Raw genomic sequence first — 17,397 nt, forward strand, 5'->3', positions numbered from 1 at the left:
CCCTTAGCTCGCTAACACGTCGACTAGATCTTACTGCGTCCTCTTACCGACGAGGCATAACTGAACCACACTTACACTGAGGCTTGACTTGCTTGGGAGCTAGAATGTTGCTTATTATTTCATTTTGCCTCTCGCTACGTGTTATCGAGTAGTCTCTGCGTATATTACCCGCTTTTGATCTCGCTAAGCAAGGCATCAGCGGCTCTCTCACCTGTAAAGTATCCACGCTACGAGGCGGACCCGATATGCTACAAAGCACCTCCTCATTTCCTTCAATTATTCCTACCAGACAGAATTGTACCCTTGCGAGACGCCACTTTCAGCACTTGCAGTATTCCCAAAGTCATCCAAAGCCCAGAAGTAGCCAGCACACACCATGGCCTCACCCGATGAACATCACGAGAACATAAAATGCTTCGGCAAGCGATACTACAAGTAAATAATTCGCACATAGACCGCATTGACGCGACTAATCAAACCACAGGGCACTGAGGGCGGAGCAAAAGAGTACTGCGAAGCTCATTAGGCTACGTCAAGAGCTGCACCTTGCCGAATTTGAGTCAAATAATAACACAAGGATTGCCGAAGCTGCCCTAAGGGATTATGCCAACGCGGCCTGTCGACGTCTCTGCCGCAAGATCTATGCTACCTTCTCGCGCGAGGTCCGTGACATCATATATGTACATCTTTTACAAGACCGACCGTACCGAATCTGCGACGATGGCTATGCCAACGGAGGCATAGCTAATTGGGGATCAAGTCCCCTACTGCGGTTCAGTCGACACACTCATGATCATCTCACCAAAGCAGCATCTGTGGGCACACACATTGTTCGAGAGCTGGAGGAGATGTTTCTCCGGACCACCACATTCCTCTTCACGCATAACAGCAGATGCATGTCGAATTTCAGACTTACCGACTATTTGAAACTGGGTCTCATTCCCGCCGACTTCATCCTCGACATCCAGCTGCAAATCGCGTGTGGGTCGTTTGATCTACTTGATCTGCGTCCTATTCCCCATAGCAACAGCCACTGGGACTCACCGACTAATCTGCGTCCTGAAGCACTTGCGATTAGGCTGGAAGATCTGTTCGGCTTCAGGCATGGCTCGAAGATTACAGTGGATCTCGACGTCGACGCGATTCGCTTACCCGACACGACAGCTAAGGAGCAGTGGCTGTTCGACAACGTGGTTCCTCTCATATTTGCAAGCCTACGCCGCCTGATTCAGGCGGGATACAAACTCAAAGTCATACTCGGCGATGATGACTTTGTGCTGCGCGCGCCGGACGGCAGGTTCTCCTTGGAGCAGTGGACGGTCAAACTCGTGCAGGTGGGCGCCATTAACAAAATTCAGTCGATCAAGCTGACAATTACAGATGCAAGACAATCTCAAACGCCGTGAGGAAGAGCAAGACGCGATCCATTACTCTCTTTGCGCTGACAACATCTTCGATCTGCCAACGACGCAAGCGATCAACTCATCCAATGATGCTGTCGCCGTTGCCGGGCCTGTACAAGACTTTCCACTCGATGTCGATGATCAATTCGTGGAGGAGAGCAGCGAAGAGGACGTCGCGCAGGGGGGCCATTTCATACAAGAGACCAGGGATGGAAGTTATGACAACGGAGTGAATGGCATGGGAGATGAAGACGAAGACGGCAGGAACGAGGGAGAAGACAACGTTGACTCCAACAACGATAAACACGACAGCGACGAGGCTGCGTATGATAACCAAGATGACGACGAGGCTGTGCACACAAGCGGTGAAACTTCCGACAAGCTCGAAGGAGAAGGGTAAGTTGTCTTCCCGCAAACTCCTCTCCAGGAACCGAAGTTTCGGAGCAGCTCCCACAAAAGCGCGATCCAGATTTCCACCAAAGTACACCAAAGCATCTCGTTCTTACCTGCTTACATTTTGGCGTAAGCAGCCATCAGCCCTACACATGCGGCTGAACGCGCGTGCTAATCGGTCAAACCGTTTTCGGCAAAGTCGCTTGCTAGAACACATGCTTCATGCGAGTCAGACATGGGATTGATGGCGTGAGCACCTAGATAAGCATATAAACATACCTTGATGAACATCGTGCTTGGCTTAACACTTCCTGTATCTTTGATTTTGGCGATTGTGGAATAATTATTTGATTTTTCATGTTTGAATACAAGTGCGAAAAAAAGAGCAGAATGGCGAATCAACATGTCCTTCGCGAGCATGCGCTTCGGTATGCAATGCATAGTTTCGAGTGACAAAGATACTGACGGGCTCAAACAGGACGCACCGCACTCTTCACCACCAACAAGCCCACGCCCCATTCCTCCAAACCCAACTCCAAGCCCTCAAAACCTCCCTCCTAAAATCCACCGCCGCTGAACAAGTCGCCCTAGCCGCCCTCGCAAAATCCGAATGCGCCCAACTCTGCAATCTAGTCATGACCCACCTCCCCCGCGAGCTGCGCGACATGGTCTACCAGCACCTCGTCCCGTCGACCACACGCATCAGCCGCGAGTACTTCCGCTCAATCAGAGACCCCATCTCGGGGCTACACACTTACGACGCCGCGAACTGGAAAGCCGCGCACTATCCCGAGCACTACTGGGACGCATCATACGTGGGCGCGCCCTTCCTGCATGAACTAACCCAGATTTATTTTCTCACCTCGACATTCGCATTTGGCGACGACGACGGCCTCATCGAGCAGTTTCTGACTACCGACCTTATGGACGTCGGATACGCGCCGGCAGAGCTCGTGTCGCGGGTGGAGGTGTATTTAAACGCAATGACGTACGATCGCACGACGTGCGTAGGGTACATGTTTGGGTGCGCGACGAAGCCGGAGCGATTAGTTGCCGCACTGAGAGGGGTGGAGGGGTTGAAAGAGGGGGCAAGTTTGTGTGTGCATTTTGAGACGAGGGCAGCAGATGGAGAGGTGAGGGACAAGCAGATTGGGACGGTGTGTGACGCGGTGAGGCCGTGTTTGAGGGAGGTGGAGAAGAAGGGATGTAAGGTGAGGTTGGTGGTTGATAAGAACGACGCAGATTGGACTGGGTGATGGAGCGGGAGAACGTGAGGAGAGAGGTGTTGATGTATCGAGTTGTGAAGCTGAGGTCAAGGTAAAGAGCGTCTGAGCCAGACATGGATCGGATCTAACCTTGCTTTTCCAAGCCGAGTATGCTAGCCCTCCAAGTCCACTCTGGTAAGCTATAGTGCGATTCGTATCTCTTGTATATCCTCAAACATTTCCACATGATCACGTAGAAAATCTGATATCCGTGTATCTACCCCAACTCTTCTAAAAGCCACAACGAGTGCTATACATCCACCTCTGAAGACCATTAGCTCATGATGTGCAGGTACCGAGCGGGGCCGAATTGGATACGTAAAATCCGCCCTTCTAAGTTTCGAGAGCTCGAATGAGAGCTTCAGGATGATCAATTACGGAAGCCAATTTACGTCACTCAACGAATGAGCAGAGAGACATAAGCAAGCGCTCATGTATATTACCTTCGACGTCTACGGCATCGACAAATGAGTGCAAAACCACAAAACATCCATCGATGCGCACGAAACAGCTCCAGAATTTCTCCGCGGCTAAGGCTAAACAGCATGTTGGCAACACGTAAGAATGGCTTTATAGACCTCATGAGCAGCGCTCGAGAACTTTTATGGTGCCATGCAGTCCTGAACTCGCAAGGGGTCATGACCTTGCAAGTCCGCTACAACGTCAGTGCGCCGATCTCGAATTAAAGAACGAAGCTCTACGGGCTATATTCAGCAAAGCAGCACATCTAGCAACTGAATTCTAGATCCTGCTGATCCTTTCGTTCCGCAGAATATTATCTTCAACGCAGACTATTAGCATGCATTTGTGGAGCATGTCAAGATGATATACTTGCGTTGTTTGTTGAATGAGATGATTCTAAGTAGGCTCTACGTCGACATCGCTGTCTAGAGTAAGAAGTGGCGTTGGGGGCAGTGGCTTAGGAGAATGGGCACATGTCTTCCCGCTGTCCACAGGACATGTATCTCTGACTTTGAGATCTGGTGGTAAAGAGTGGCCCAGCTTATCAGAAAAATTGAGCGCGGAGTAGAGATTTGGTGTGTACAGACACTGGACGTGCACAACAAGCACAGAGACAGATCAGGGGCTTTTTACTCGGTATAGAGGAAGATAGTTTGGTACAGCAGCTCGCAGATGTGATAATCAATGCGAAGCTGGTCAGAAATGGTTGGTCAGATCAGGTCGTAGGCCGAACGTGTCCTTGCAGACCGTATGCGTTTATTTCATTTGAGCACTAGTAATCTTTCATCACCGTTGCTTCCGCTGAAGAGTGAGGGCTCACAACAGAGTGATACCCAGCTTCGGTAGGTTTTCCACATATGTTATTCGACTCTTTCCTCGAATGTCTCCCCAGCCTATCCTCATGTAGCACGGGCGAGCAATATCCATTCCATCGATGGCGGCTTTCAGATCACACATCTTATCCACATGCTCCACTATCGTCGTTGGACGTACGATGATGCCCCGGATACAACTTTTTCCATGAGATACAGTCCTTATTGGCATAAAGCAAATACCATCTTGTGGACCATCCATGTCACTGAGGTAGTCGAAAGTCATGGAATGATGCATCGCACTGTCGTGATCAAGACTGTAGCTGTCGTAGTCGATCATCCACATTTCTGTAAGACCCGACTCATGCCCCGGATTCTTTCTCAACGGCATAAGTGGACCATACAAGCCCAATCCAGCACAGAGAAACTGGCCGAAAGGACTACCCTCATTTGCTAATTGTAGGTAATGCTTTTGAAGTGTCGTGAAGGGAACGTGCTGATTCTCAACCTGTGAATTGGCACCCGTCAGATCCACCGGTGCATCGTGTGCTGCCCAGCTCCGAGTAGGCGCCCGGTAGAAGCCCAATGGCGGGACAGGCCGTCCCGGGCTTGAAAAATGAGATAGACTCCAAATGAGTGAAGATGGCAATTCAGCGAGGAATAGACCAGCGATGTAGGGACTGTTACCGTGGAAAGCTTGCATATGCTGTGCAACGCCTGCGAATGCGACTAGCTTGTCTTCGTGTGTCCGCGTCAGCTTGCATTTGCTATAATTTTCGATGAGCCTGTGCCACGTGGTCTGCGCGTCAATGGCGTTGGCGGCTGATTGAGGAGCGACTCTCGGCAGCGAAAAGAACTTGGGAGAAAAGTGAGCTGTCTTGAGACCCTGCGGAAAGAGTTCGGACACGTTCAAGTTCGCCGTTTCGACACATTCCCAGAAGACCTGGTGCGTCCCGATAACGAGGACCCGACGTGACAACAAACGCTCTTGTAGCGCCCATGCGCGCATTGAAAGAGTTGAGTTTTGATATCCACGCAACGCTTCCGTCATGTCAATCAACAGGTGGTCTGCGCCATCGAATAGAAGAGGAACCGGCGCAATGCTGGTGATGTCTCGATCTCTGAAACAAGACTTTGTGGCCTCATCAGTAGCTCCTGTGGCTATACATACATCTGAGGTAGCATAGACTTTTCGCATGATGTTGACGTGGTGCTCCCAATCTTCTCGACTACCAGGTCCCGCCTGGATTATGCAGAGCGAGTCGATCCAGAGATACGGAATCTGTAACCAGCGACATACCTCGATCGCATCGCGGAAATTATGTGGCAGCATCGTGGCGTCAATTCCATGCTGCTCGGAGGTAGGTATGGCTTCTTGTGAAAGCCCCAGGAATGGAACCTGGCCCCAGCAGTGGCTCAGAGCAGCGAATTCAGAGTCCTTCCGTACCTTGAGGCGAGGAACTAGGCGGACAGGATCTATAGAAACGTCAAGCAGGCGTGGGGGATACCAGTTGGCCTGGTTCTCTGATCGCTCCGTGGGGTCCGTACAGCGATTCTCGGATAGCTCCAAATCGTCATGGTCAGTAAGATGCTGGTGCTGGAAAGTGTCAGAGCACTTCGCATGACCTCGTCGACATGCTTGGTACCATAGACGTGAGAGCTTCCCAACTTGATCCGAGCGCGTAGAAGAGGAAAATTTAGTGTAATCTCGATGAGCTTGGTGGTCGTTAGGAGAGAGACCCAGATCAAAATGGCAGTAGTCATGCTCCGGAGGCGCCGGTACCAGTAGATAATTCCAGGAACCCACACAGTGACCTAGAGACTCCATGAACGACAAAACATTGATGAGTCGATGGCCATTGGACTCATGAGTGGGCAATCTAAGAAACACGAGCTTCGAGCCCGTGGCTTGTGTAGCCGCTGTATCGGTCTCGGCGATAACTCGACGATGAACTCTGGAGCATACGATGCAGCCTTGTCCGGCACCGAGTATTAGTTCGTCTAGGGAAGTTCGCCAGCGTGTTGCTCTCTCTCCTCCAGAGCTGTCGGAAGGCATGTAAGGTTTGCAGTCATCACACAACATGACTAACGATGTTGTCGAGTTTTGAACATGATGGAAGTGATGCGCATCGCAAAGCTGCTGATGCAGGGAGGCTGTGCATGCGTCTGCAGCTCCTGCTTCATGACTTGTTCATGTCGCTTACGGCCCCGGACTCTCCAATGTTGCAGTGATGAACTTTACGAATGCGGTACGACTGCGATACTGTCAGATGAGTTGATGGTTCGCGGGCGTCATCGGACGGTGACATGGACGAGAACTGGTGGACAGATGTTGGGCGAGATGTCATGACGCCATCCGCGATGTCTGATCGTCAAAGCTCGAGCTCGCCGCCACCCCGCGGGTTCGTGAGCATCTGAAGCAGCTGCGCATCGCTCTTTCCCTCAAAACTTCGTAAAGAACACACAAACATCCCACATGCGCTTTCCCACCTTCCCTACTCTCCTGCGCACCTTCCACACCGTCTCCAACACGACTAGCGCCTTCTTCCGATCGAGCCCGGCAAACACCATCGGGCGAACCATCTACGGTACACCCCAGCGCGCGATAATCTACCGATCTATGCCCAACATCCCCTTCTTGGGTGCGCTTTTTGGATCCTTTAGCAGCATGGCGGACAACACAAACTACCCCGTGCAGAAGGCCGAGGGCGAGTGGCAGGCGCAACTATCGCCAGGTACGTCTACGCTCTCACAGCTTCGGAAGCATCACCACTAACCTCTTGCAGAGCAATTTCGCATTCTCCGTAAGAAGGGCACCGAAATGCCTGGCTCCGGCACCTACGACAAGCACTACCCCGACGCCGGCGTCTACAAGTGCACCGGCTGCGACGCGCCGCTCTACAAGGCAAACCACAAGTTCGACTCTGGATGCGGTTGGCCAGCCTTCTGGGATGCCGTACCCGGCGCCGTTGGACAGCGACCAGACCCCGGCCTCGGCATGATGAGGACTGAGATTGTGTGCAACAACTGTGGCGGCCACCTCGGACACATATTCAAGGGCGAGAGGTTTGGGAACCCCAAGGACGAGAGACATTGCGTGAACAGTGTCAGCATCAATTTCAGCGCCGACGACAAGGAGAGCAAGTGACTGTCGAAGAAGGGATTGGAGGACGTTAGAGAGAAGCTGTAGAATATGTGTATAGTGACGATGAGATGAGAAATGATGAATGAGAATGACAGCATGCGGCGCTCGTTATCAAACTGCATACTTCTGCATGTCGTGTGTTATACTATTAAGTACACCAGGTCGTGCTTGCCGATGATTTTCGAAGACGGCAGGCACCACGGCCGCAAGAGTCGCCGCATCTTACAACACCAAACCTTCTACACTCTCAGCCGTAAGAATGCTCGTCTCTTGTCTGCATGTCCTCCACTACCCATGATTTTGCCACCATCAGTCTGTCGCTCGCGCTATGTCCTAACCCCACGCCTCGGAGCCTTTTAAACGCCGGCATCTGCAAGTGACCAGCCGACGTCTTTGAACAACCCACCTGTACCCAATGAACGTCCACAAAGACCAGCCACAGCAATCGCTTTAGCTCCCGCGGCCGATAGCCCGCCTCGCAATATTCTTCATCATGCGCCCGTCGTTGTGTTGTCTTTTCCTTCATCCCTTCTTCATGCTAACACGCCGGCTTTCAGTGGTCTGCATTGGTTTGAGCGCGTCGCGAACTTCATGACTGGCGTCTTTGGGCACCAGCATGCATCTCCTGCATCCAAGACTTCCAGCGACTTCTCAGAAGACAACTTCAGTGACGACTCAGAGAAAGATGCTTTCGGGGACCTATCACCGTCTAAAAATAACACTTTCATAGGGCCTGGGCCATACCGAGCACACACAAGCGACAGTGACGATGAAGACACTGCCGATCATTCCGACTCGCGAGGCAGGTCACGCGACCTTTCCGTCGAGACGAACGTCCATCCCGGAACAGCCCTACCACATGTAGATGATTCAGAGGGCGCGGATGCCTCCAAGTCACAGCCCGTCTCATGGCGCTCGCTGCCCAGAAAGGACCAGCTGTTCGTCCTCACCCTCGCACGTCTTTCAGAGCCCTTGACGCAGACTGGACTAGGCTCGTACCTGTTCTACCAGCTGCAGTCGTTCGACCCTTCGCTGCCCGACTCGACCATTTCGTACCAAGCCGGCATCATTCAGGCGGCATTTCCATTCGCTCAGTTCTTGACAGCCATGCTGTGGGGACGTTTCGCCGACTCACCTCGTGGAGGGAGAAAGAATGCCATATGCATTGGGCTGCTGGGAACCATGTTCAGCATCATTGGTTTCGGATTCTCCCATAGCTTCGCCGCGTCGGTGACATTCCGACTCATTGGAGGCATTTTGAATGGGAATATTGGCGTAATGCGAACGATGATTTCTGAGATCATCAAAGAGAAGAAGTACCAGAGCAGAGCGTTCCTGCTGTTGCCTATGACCTTCAACGTTGGCGTCATTGTCGGTCCTATTCTTGGTATGTTAATGTCATTCGTCCTTCGAGAACGACTTGCTGACCGTCGTAGGTGGTATTCTAGCTGATCCTGTGACGAGTTATCCCTCTCTTTTTGGACCAGGCTCTCTCATCGGTGGTGAAACTGGCGTTGGATGGATGAAGAAGTGGCCCTACGCTCTGCCCAACTTGCTGAGTGCCGGATTCTTGCTGTTCTCTGCACTAGCTGTCATCTTCTTCCTCGAAGAAACCAGCGAACTATGCAAAGACAAGCCCGATCGTGGCCTACGCCTGGGTCGCTGGGTTCGTCAACACATCTTCCGCCAGAACCCCGCGCCCGACGCTGGATATAGCGCCATTGCAAGCGATGAGGAGACCGCTTCGAGCTTCGAATTACAAGACACACCGACTTTCGCTCAAAGTCCCGACAAGTCCACCAAACCACGCCAAGTCCTCCCTTTCCGCCGCATATGGACCCGTAGCCTCATCACCACTCTCTTCGCGCACGGCTTCCTCGCCATGCACGTCGGCGGCTTCAACTCTCTCTGGTTCATCTACCTCTCCACCCCGCGCTTCGACCCCTCCCATCCTCACCCACCAGGCTTCAAACCCCACGGCCTCTTCCACTTCACCGGCGGTCTCGCGCTCCCACCGCCACGCATCGGACTAGCCCTCGCCATCCTGGGCGTCATCGGCATAACCCTTCAAATCTTCGTGTACCCCACCCTCTCGCACCGTCTCGGTACCGCCAAGAGCTACCGCATCTTCCTCGCGCTGTTCCCACTCACATACGCCCTCGCGCCCTTCCTCAGCCGCGTGCACAGCTCGTCTGCACCGCCCGATGGCGTAAGTGGACCGTGGATCTGGCTCAGCATCACCCTCGTCCTCTTCATCCAGGTCCTCGCGCGCACGTTCGCACTCCCATGTACCGCCATCCTCATCAACAACGTCTCGCCGCACCCGTCTGTGCTCGGCACGGTCCACGGTATCGGCCAGAGCGTATCGAGTGCGACGCGCACCTTCGGGCCGATACTGTTTAGCTGGCTGTTTGGCAGAGGGCTGGATATGGGCATCGTGGGGTTGAGTTGGTGGTGCATGGCTGCTGTGGCTGTCGTTGGATGGGTGGTTGCGCAGGGGGTGCGGGAGGGGGATGGGCATGAGGTGTTGTTGGAGGGGGAGACCAGGGGGAAGAGGGCGGATTAGCATGGAGGATAGCGGAATATATTACATGGTTTGATTCATGTTACTCATTGTTCAGTGCACAAACTTATCTATTTATGTCCTGGATATTTCTGGGTATTGTATTCGTTAAGCTGTTATCTTCTTCTCCGCCCTCATCCCTCTCCCCTTCCATTCCTTCTCCTTCCCTCCTCCTTCCTACCATTCATTCCACCTCTTTTCCTTTCACAATCTTCCCCACTGTGCGAAGTGCTGTGTAGTGCGTCGACAGGGCTTTATCGCCTGAACTGGCTTCTCCGCTGTGGAGTTGTAGGTGCTGTGCATTGACATCTAGTCTAGGGCTTTACTGCCTGTACTCTGGTCGATGCGATGGGTATCGTTAGGTGCGGCGAGGCTTGTGGCCGCTGTGGTCATTTCTCTGCTGTGAGAGTTGCTGGGTGTCGACGTCGTAGTCCAGGGCTTTATTGCCTGGACTCTGCTCGACGTGACAGGGTATTAAGTTGATCAGGAGTCTTCTTGTCTGCCGTGAAGGGTAGGAGTCGCGTCGAAGTCGTTGCCCAGGGCTTTAATGCCTGGCCACTCGACTCCTTCAGGAAAAACTCCATGTCTCCAGCCTCTCAGGCCTTCGGAACACGCTTCTTGAGCTGCTTCACGACCCTCGGCGCTCCCGTCGCCTCCTGCTCTCCATCCAGCCTCTTGCTCATCTTCTCAATCTCGTCGGCCAAGCACCGCGCCTCGTGATACTGCTCAACATCCGCCAGCTTGGTCAAGTGGTCCTCCGCCCAAAAGAACATGTCGTTCCGAAACTGCCCGAGGCCGGCGCAGTCTGCCACGTGCTTCCAGCTCCACCAAGGCTTATTTGCCGATTCGGTGATGTAGGCGCAAGCGGTGCGCAGGAAGCGAACGTCTGCGAACTCGATATGGCATTTGTTGTTCAACAGGTTGACCAAGTGCGCCCGCTGGGCCGCGACGATCCGGGAGAAGTTGTTGTGGGAGAAGAGGCTCTTGATGTGAAATAGGCCGGTGATGGAGGACAGTTGGTAGGCGCCCTTACTGTTGAGGATGTCGTCGTCGGAGGTCGCGAGGATGGCGGCGTCACTGTAGACGGTAGGCGCGCTGCCGGCACCGAAGGGCTCGTTCGCACTGGGGAGGGTGGCGACCGGTTCCAAAACTGCAGTCGGCTGGGCAAAGACGTTGCTGGCCTGGCCAGTGATCGGTGCGTCGTTGGTGACGCTAGAAGAAGACATCTGCGCGTTTTTTGTCGACGTGGTTCCAGTTGAGCCGCTGGAGGCATCCAGGCCTGCAGATGAGTCGCCAACATCTTGCACGGTTACAGCTGAAGTCTGCGTGGCAGTCGCAGGAGAAGCCTCAAGACTGTCCACATTTGACGGCATGCTGGCCTTCAATGCTGCTGAACAACCATCCATGATGAACGTTACGTCGGCGCGGAGGGCTGTGACGCTGTCGGGTACTGCGGCGCTGTCCCAAGCCGAGAGGTTACTGTGGAGGGTCTCAACAGCGATGAGCCACGGCTTCGCGAGCTCGATGAACTTGGTGATGTCGAAGTTCTCTTGCTTGGAGGTGCGTATGACAGCCGACACTCCGAGAGCCATCTCTTTCAGCATGTCGGTCTTGATCGCTGAATGCTCTCCTCGGATGCATTGTTCCAAGTAGCTCATCTCCTCCTTGCAGACCTGAAGATACTCATCACACACCAATTGTGTGGCAAGTTCTTCGACAGTTTCGAAAGTGATTGGCGCGGTTTCGTCGGAGGTCGTGCCAGCAGGAGTGCCAGCAGGAGTACCAGCACCTTGATAAGTGCCGATTGTTGGCGCGCTAGATAGGGAGTCGCGGAAGGAAGCGAGACTGGCCGTAGAAGAACCAAAGAGATAGCCTTGTGGGCTCCCGTGGAGGGCCTGGTAAGCTGAATCCCACTTGTTGAGAACAATGGGCTTTTGCGCAAAGTCCTCCGAATCATCCATGATATCTTCTTCGGCAGACTTAGCGCGTAGAGCAGCTGCGTTGGCATTGTCGATAATGACCTGCCAGAACTTGGAAGAAAGATCAATGGGGATGCCCGAGTAGTAGTCATCGATCGTGTCGCCGAGCTCGATCGAAGTACTTGCGGCAAGCTTCTCCATTTTGACGATAAGGCCCTTGTAATGGTACTCAAGGTCTCCTGCAATCATGGACCGATACAAGTCACTGTGGACCGCACGATAGACGGAATGATTCAGATCCTTCCAAGACCTGTTGGCGGACAGACTCTCTGCGAGAACCAGAAACCTCTTCAGATGCAGCAAGACGAGCTCGTTGTCGCCGCGATATTGTCGCATTGTAAGGAGGTGCTCGTTCAATCTCGGGACCTTGAAGTCAACGAGCGCCTGATTGCGCAGACAAATCCCGTTCAAGCTTTCAATCCGGTGAGCGTCGACCTCCTTACCAATCTTGAAGGCACAGCTGGCTGCAGTACTCGACAACGTCACCTTCTTTCCCTCTCCATTGAACAGATTCCGCACTAACGCAACATTCTGCCGTCGCACAGGCTGCGGCGCATGGTCGGTGTGAAGCTGCTGATACCGGAGCGATTGGCCATGTATAGCGGTGACGAATTTGGGGCCTGATAAAGGCTGAGAACTCTGCTTGGGATGTGTAACGGCACTTCCGAGACGCTTGACTGCTGGTCTGATCTGCGATGTATGCAAGTTGCGGCTTGGCGCGAGCTTGAAGCGACTGTAAGAAGCCATGGTGAAAAGGGTAAGGAGTATCGCTGTAGTCAGAGGGTGTATGGTGATGGGAGAAACAATGGAAATGGTTGAAGCTGCGGCAAGCGGTGTGGGATGATCGGTTGCTGTCTTTGGGTTGAGAAGAGAGCGATGTGGTGAGGGTTTGGAGCTGGGTGTCGCAGTGGAACATATGAACGTGATCGAGGGTGCTAAATTAGCGTGGTCGGCCGCCAAGTCTGGAATGACTCTTTCTCAAGGTCAGGTTGCGGAACCGGAGAGGGATCGTGTGGGTGGTGGCTGGGAGGAAGTGAAAAGGTGAGCAAACGCTCTCCGGTGGTGAACGCGACAAGTATCTCGGCTCGCGACCGACGAACACGGCCAGAAGACGAACCATCACTTAGGTAAAATTGATATTTTACTAGCTTACATAGTATATATAGTAGCTTACGCTTGGTGTATATATTCTTGGAACGCTGGTGACTTATACTAGTGTGGTGCGAGTATGTATGTCCTCTGAGGCCTAACTAGCATGTCCAGCGACGAGCCTTCCTATATGGATTCAATAGGAATAACGAACATCGCTGAAATCCTTCTGGAAGATGCTAAGTCTTTGTTGTCAAATTTGAATGTTTGCCCAAGTCCCGATGTGTTCTGGAATTGCACGACGGCAGCTCGTAGCTATTGTTCGATTGGAATGGCCAGATATTCCAGACCTCAGTCCATGACATCATTTCTTATCCTATTGTGTGCGAATAAGTATATTCTGTGCAAATTACGTATTCACTGCGCGGTCGGCCTGGCACGCACGTCGCTTGTTTGCAACTTCCCCACCTCGCTTGCACTTGCTCACGATCTCTTGCACCACCACGACCTTGAACTCACACAACAACCGCAAGGCGCCCACTCAATAATTCCAAAATTTGCCCAGGAATTTTGGAAGTACTGATCGATCCTCTGTCTATCCATTGCAATACTGAGACCATCGACGAGTTACCTATCAAACATTCCTACACAATGCCGGACGCCAGCACTGTCACAACTCGCCCAACTACCTCAGAATTCGCCAGCCCAGAGATGGACACTTCCAAGGCCACTCGCACTGCTCAGGATATGCCGTCTCTCGTTGCCAAAGAGTCGGCCACCCTGGACCTCACCGCGCCTTCCTCACCCTTGCCGCTCGCGCCACCTCGCGAGCCCGTGACTTATCGCAGCACTGCGACGCAGATCAAACCTCCGCAGACTGGCGCAGAATTCGTCCGGATATATGGCTATGAGCCAAAAATGCATGATATCGAACACAAGATCGGCCTGGCCGCCATCGGCCGCTACAAGCATCTAGACGACATACCGTACGGCGTGATCCATGGAGTGCCTTTCCAACCGGCGCATAGTGAGCGCAACCCGTCTTATAACAGCTCAGGCTTTCAGATCATGGCCCTAGGTGCTCGTAATATGGCGGTCGCCAAAGCAAAAGCGAAGGCCGGGTTCACTGCAATCAAGTACAAGAACGCCCTCGCAAAAGGCGGAGAGAAGATCTTGACGCAGTCCAAAGACGAGGAGATAGTTCACTCGGAGCAGTACCCCTCAATCATCAATGTCAACAAGGATGGCACTGCACAGCCTGGTCAAGACCTCACTGGGCGCTGCTTCTGGAACGTCTTCAGGGCCGATATCGAATGCGATGACGCAGTAAAGTGCCAGCAGCCTACTGCACCCCAGGTCTTCGCGGCACGCCTACCACAGTCAATGCTCCACACACATCGCGACGCGAAACGACGCGCAATTCCGTCGCTGGAACCTTCGTCACAGTACGACCTGCCAGATCCTATCGTCCAGCAAGACTTTGCTGGGTACGAATACATGCAGGAGGAAGACCTACCATACGCTGCTGACACCGATGCCTTTGTCGTGTTCAAGGCCGAGCATCATGTATCGTGCGACCCTCCTCATGAACCTTTGTCTACGCCAGTACGGTCTCGTAAGCGCAAAGACAGCTCCCAGCTTTCCAACGAGCGAGACAGCAAGCGATCCAGATTGATTGCGCCGTCTACGAGCATTTCTTTGGGTGAGAAGCACGATATCAGCGCTCGTCTGGACAAAACGCCTCCCAAGAATCCTGAGCTTGCTCCTTCACTTCCTTCCCCTACTCCAGCAGCGCTTCCCATGAAGGACCACTTGTCGCAAGAGCGTCTGGACGCGCATTCAAATCCTTTCCCATCCACTCGTGAGGACCGCCGCACGGACGCCGGTCCTCGCTCGAGCTCTCGTCTCATAGATGCGTCTCGTACAGAACACCGCGAGTCGAAGTCACGAGGTGATCGAACCCGTGCTCGGTCTCGCTCGCCAACACACGGCGATATCGAGGTTCCAGGTTCCCGAAAGTACAGGGACCGCAAGGATATTCAGGGTGCCTTGGAAGCGACTACGAGTTTAGACAAGAGGCACACTGAAGATGTTCGATCACAGGCAGTACAATTGACACCTACACCCACGACCCAAGGATACAATAATGAGACGGACCTTTCAGATTCTCTCACATCATCATCTCCACCAAGCTCGCGATCCACACTCGCAAGCTCATATGGCTCGAACAAGAGCACGCCAACCTGTGAGCCTCACGATGAGCAACCCGCGCAGAGCGCTCTTGCCACATCAAACAGTGTTGCGGCTAATACTACAAACACCGGTAGTCCGGCTCCACTTCGACGTGTCCGGCGCGATACCGTGAAAAAACATGCACCACAGATGCAGCAAGATTCCACAATGCCACAGGCATCCGGAGCTGTCGAACAGGATGTCGGCAAAACACATGAGTCTGCAGCAGAGCTGACACAGCCCGAGCAGCATAGCCCTCTCAAGGCACAGGAGCAAGAGCCACAGCCGAGTAAGAAGCGCGCGCTTGGAGACGTTGACACAGATCCTTCCGAAGTTCTGCAGGATCAACAGCGGTCCAAGCGACCAAAGAAACAGCTAAAGGCACGCAAGCAAGAGCCAGAGGAGAATCTGGATCGCGAAAAGGCTGTCGAGCAACGGGACAAGACTTTGCAGGAGGGAGCTGAGGCTTCGACGCCATCAAACAACGCTGAGGCATCCAAGAAAGATGAGCCTCCTGCCGAGCATACAAAGCCATCAACCGAACAGCAAAAACGAACAGCGCAGAGCGTTGTCGAGTCTACGAAGGCCGAGATCAAGACGGAAGATGTGAAAGAGAAGGTTAAGACCGACGAGGCCAAGCCAGAGATGTCAGATACCCAGAAGAAGCTGGCAGCACGCCGCGCAATGCGGGCGGCAAAGGCAGATGGCAGGCCATATGTTCCTCCAGCGAGACGTATCAATGCGGCAGGAAACGCTCCTACAGCGAACCAGAACCGCGTCGTGGGCAACAGGCACCACAAGCGGTAGACATTGACATAGACACAGACAAAGCGAAGGGGTGGACAGGTGGGATAGACCCACGGGAAGAATTTTTATCGGTATCTCATAGGGAATGTGCCCTGATCGGCAATGAATGGTTCATGCCTGGGGCGACGCACACGTTTGGAGTGTTGACATATACACCGCAAAGTACAAAAAGCATTGATAATTTGAATGCATTCTCGCATGATTTCTCGGGCTATGATGGTGCACAATATGGCAAAGGGAGAGCGTCTTGAAATTAGTGTCATGTCTTTTTTCAGTTGTCAGAAACCAAACATATCCACTATGAGACTTGCAACGCGAACTTCCACCAACACATGCCATGTCAAAAAAGCTCACATGTGCTTGGTGAGCTGCCGTTGCGTGTTTCGACAGAGTCGATGTGAACATCCAGAACTCGCTTGGCAGTAAGGTTGCGGCCCGTCCGATCCAAGCTTCAGGGCCGTGTCTAGCTGTCAATGGACAGGGCGGCTGTTCGCAGCAGCAGCTGGGCACTTGCCTCATACCCACTTCAACGATGGTAAAGCATGCAAGTTTTAGCTGCCAGATCCGCCTGTGAGCACTACGATCCGACCTTGCGCAGCTCTTGGACAATCGTCACGAATTCCCTTGCCTCTGCGGCAGATTCAGAATGCACAGTACACGTCGCCTGTGGGTAGTCTATATGGTCAGCATCTCGCCAGCGGTGGTTCTTCGGCTGCTTCTAGTCTCATAGAATTGGGAAATTGATCACCATGGCAGTTTGCTCCTGGCCAGGACTTATCAGGTGTCCATGGGTTCATCCACAGCCAACAGACGCCCCTTGGACGGCAGTTACCCAACAACCAGCCCTTGTAGCCGCAGCGTCAGCACAGGGCACCTGCAAATGCTCCAACAGGTCCCAATCCCAAGACCCAGTCGTCCCTTTCTCGAGCCGGGCGTGTCGCTGATCAGCAAGGCCAGCTATGACTCCACGACAGGGCTCTTCCGGGAACAAATCTTTCGCAGAATTGATCGAGCAGACCCATCTCCAGCAGGCCATTCCGACGCGCCACAGCTCAACGGCGGGAGCAAGCGCAAATACAGCAACTACGAGAACCAAGACGACAGCGATGAGGCTCCCAAGTGCAAGATGTACAACGGCGCAGGTCGCGGTAGTCGAGGTCCAGGATGGTGGCCATGGCCGTAGCGGCGGTCGACCTTCATGATGAAAAAACGCACAAAAACAAAACGAAACATCAAAAAAGTAAGAC

At 53.2% G+C, this 17,397-nt stretch overlaps 9 protein-coding genes across 9 annotated transcripts; 6 read left to right on the forward strand and 3 right to left on the reverse strand.

Moving 5' to 3' along the window:
* Nucleotides 1-376: 376 nt before the first annotated feature.
* Nucleotides 377-1,803, forward strand: SNOG_12358 (hypothetical protein; the record flags this gene model as incomplete). The annotated part of the gene is made up of 3 exons (XM_001802528.1): nt 377-435; nt 485-1,334; nt 1,381-1,803. The coding sequence occupies 3 exons, from the start codon at nt 377-379 to the stop codon at nt 1,801-1,803; spliced, it is 1,332 nt and encodes a 443-aa protein (XP_001802580.1).
* Nucleotides 1,804-2,199: 396 nt separating this feature from the next.
* Nucleotides 2,200-3,052, forward strand: SNOG_12359 (hypothetical protein; the record flags this gene model as incomplete). The annotated part of the gene is made up of 2 exons (XM_001802529.1): nt 2,200-2,224; nt 2,304-3,052. The coding sequence occupies 2 exons, from the start codon at nt 2,200-2,202 to the stop codon at nt 3,050-3,052; spliced, it is 774 nt and encodes a 257-aa protein (XP_001802581.1).
* A 1,287-nt stretch (nt 3,053-4,339) lies between these two features.
* Nucleotides 4,340-6,099, reverse strand: SNOG_12360 (hypothetical protein; the record flags this gene model as incomplete). The annotated part of the gene is made up of 4 exons (XM_001802530.1): nt 4,340-5,467; nt 5,507-5,578; nt 5,636-5,932; nt 5,962-6,099. 4 exons carry the CDS (start codon nt 6,097-6,099, stop codon nt 4,340-4,342), a joined length of 1,635 nt encoding a protein of 544 aa, XP_001802582.1.
* Nucleotides 6,100-6,811: 712 nt separating this feature from the next.
* On the forward strand, nt 6,812-7,483 carry SNOG_12361 (hypothetical protein; the record flags this gene model as incomplete). Its single annotated transcript, XM_001802531.1, has 2 exons — nt 6,812-7,070; nt 7,122-7,483. 2 exons carry the CDS (start codon nt 6,812-6,814, stop codon nt 7,481-7,483), a joined length of 621 nt encoding a protein of 206 aa, XP_001802583.1.
* Nucleotides 7,484-8,071: 588 nt separating this feature from the next.
* Nucleotides 8,072-10,046, forward strand: SNOG_12362 (hypothetical protein; the record flags this gene model as incomplete). Its single annotated transcript, XM_001802532.1, has 2 exons — nt 8,072-8,867; nt 8,968-10,046. 2 exons carry the CDS (start codon nt 8,072-8,074, stop codon nt 10,044-10,046), a joined length of 1,875 nt encoding a protein of 624 aa, XP_001802584.1.
* Nucleotides 10,047-10,639: 593 nt separating this feature from the next.
* SNOG_12363 (hypothetical protein) lies at nt 10,640-12,769 on the reverse strand (the record flags this gene model as incomplete). Its single annotated transcript, XM_001802533.1, has 1 exon — nt 10,640-12,769. One exon carries the CDS (start codon nt 12,767-12,769, stop codon nt 10,640-10,642), a length of 2,130 nt encoding a protein of 709 aa, XP_001802585.1.
* Nucleotides 12,770-13,762: 993 nt separating this feature from the next.
* Nucleotides 13,763-16,150, forward strand: SNOG_12364 (hypothetical protein; the record flags this gene model as incomplete). The annotated part of the gene is made up of 1 exon (XM_001802534.1): nt 13,763-16,150. One exon carries the CDS (start codon nt 13,763-13,765, stop codon nt 16,148-16,150), a length of 2,388 nt encoding a protein of 795 aa, XP_001802586.1.
* A 749-nt stretch (nt 16,151-16,899) lies between these two features.
* Nucleotides 16,900-17,333, forward strand: SNOG_12365 (hypothetical protein; the record flags this gene model as incomplete). Its single annotated transcript, XM_001802535.1, has 2 exons — nt 16,900-16,998; nt 17,043-17,333. The coding sequence occupies 2 exons, from the start codon at nt 16,900-16,902 to the stop codon at nt 17,331-17,333; spliced, it is 390 nt and encodes a 129-aa protein (XP_001802587.1).
* SNOG_12366 (hypothetical protein) lies at nt 17,234-17,350 on the reverse strand (the record flags this gene model as incomplete). The annotated part of the gene is made up of 1 exon (XM_001802536.1): nt 17,234-17,350. One exon carries the CDS (start codon nt 17,348-17,350, stop codon nt 17,234-17,236), a length of 117 nt encoding a protein of 38 aa, XP_001802588.1.
* Between the last annotated feature and the right edge of the window lie 47 nt (nt 17,351-17,397).

Source organism: Parastagonospora nodorum, assembly GCF_000146915.1.
Source record: "Parastagonospora nodorum SN15 chromosome Unknown scaffold_22, whole genome shotgun sequence".
Taxonomy (NCBI): Eukaryota; Fungi; Ascomycota; class Dothideomycetes; order Pleosporales; family Phaeosphaeriaceae; genus Parastagonospora; species Parastagonospora nodorum.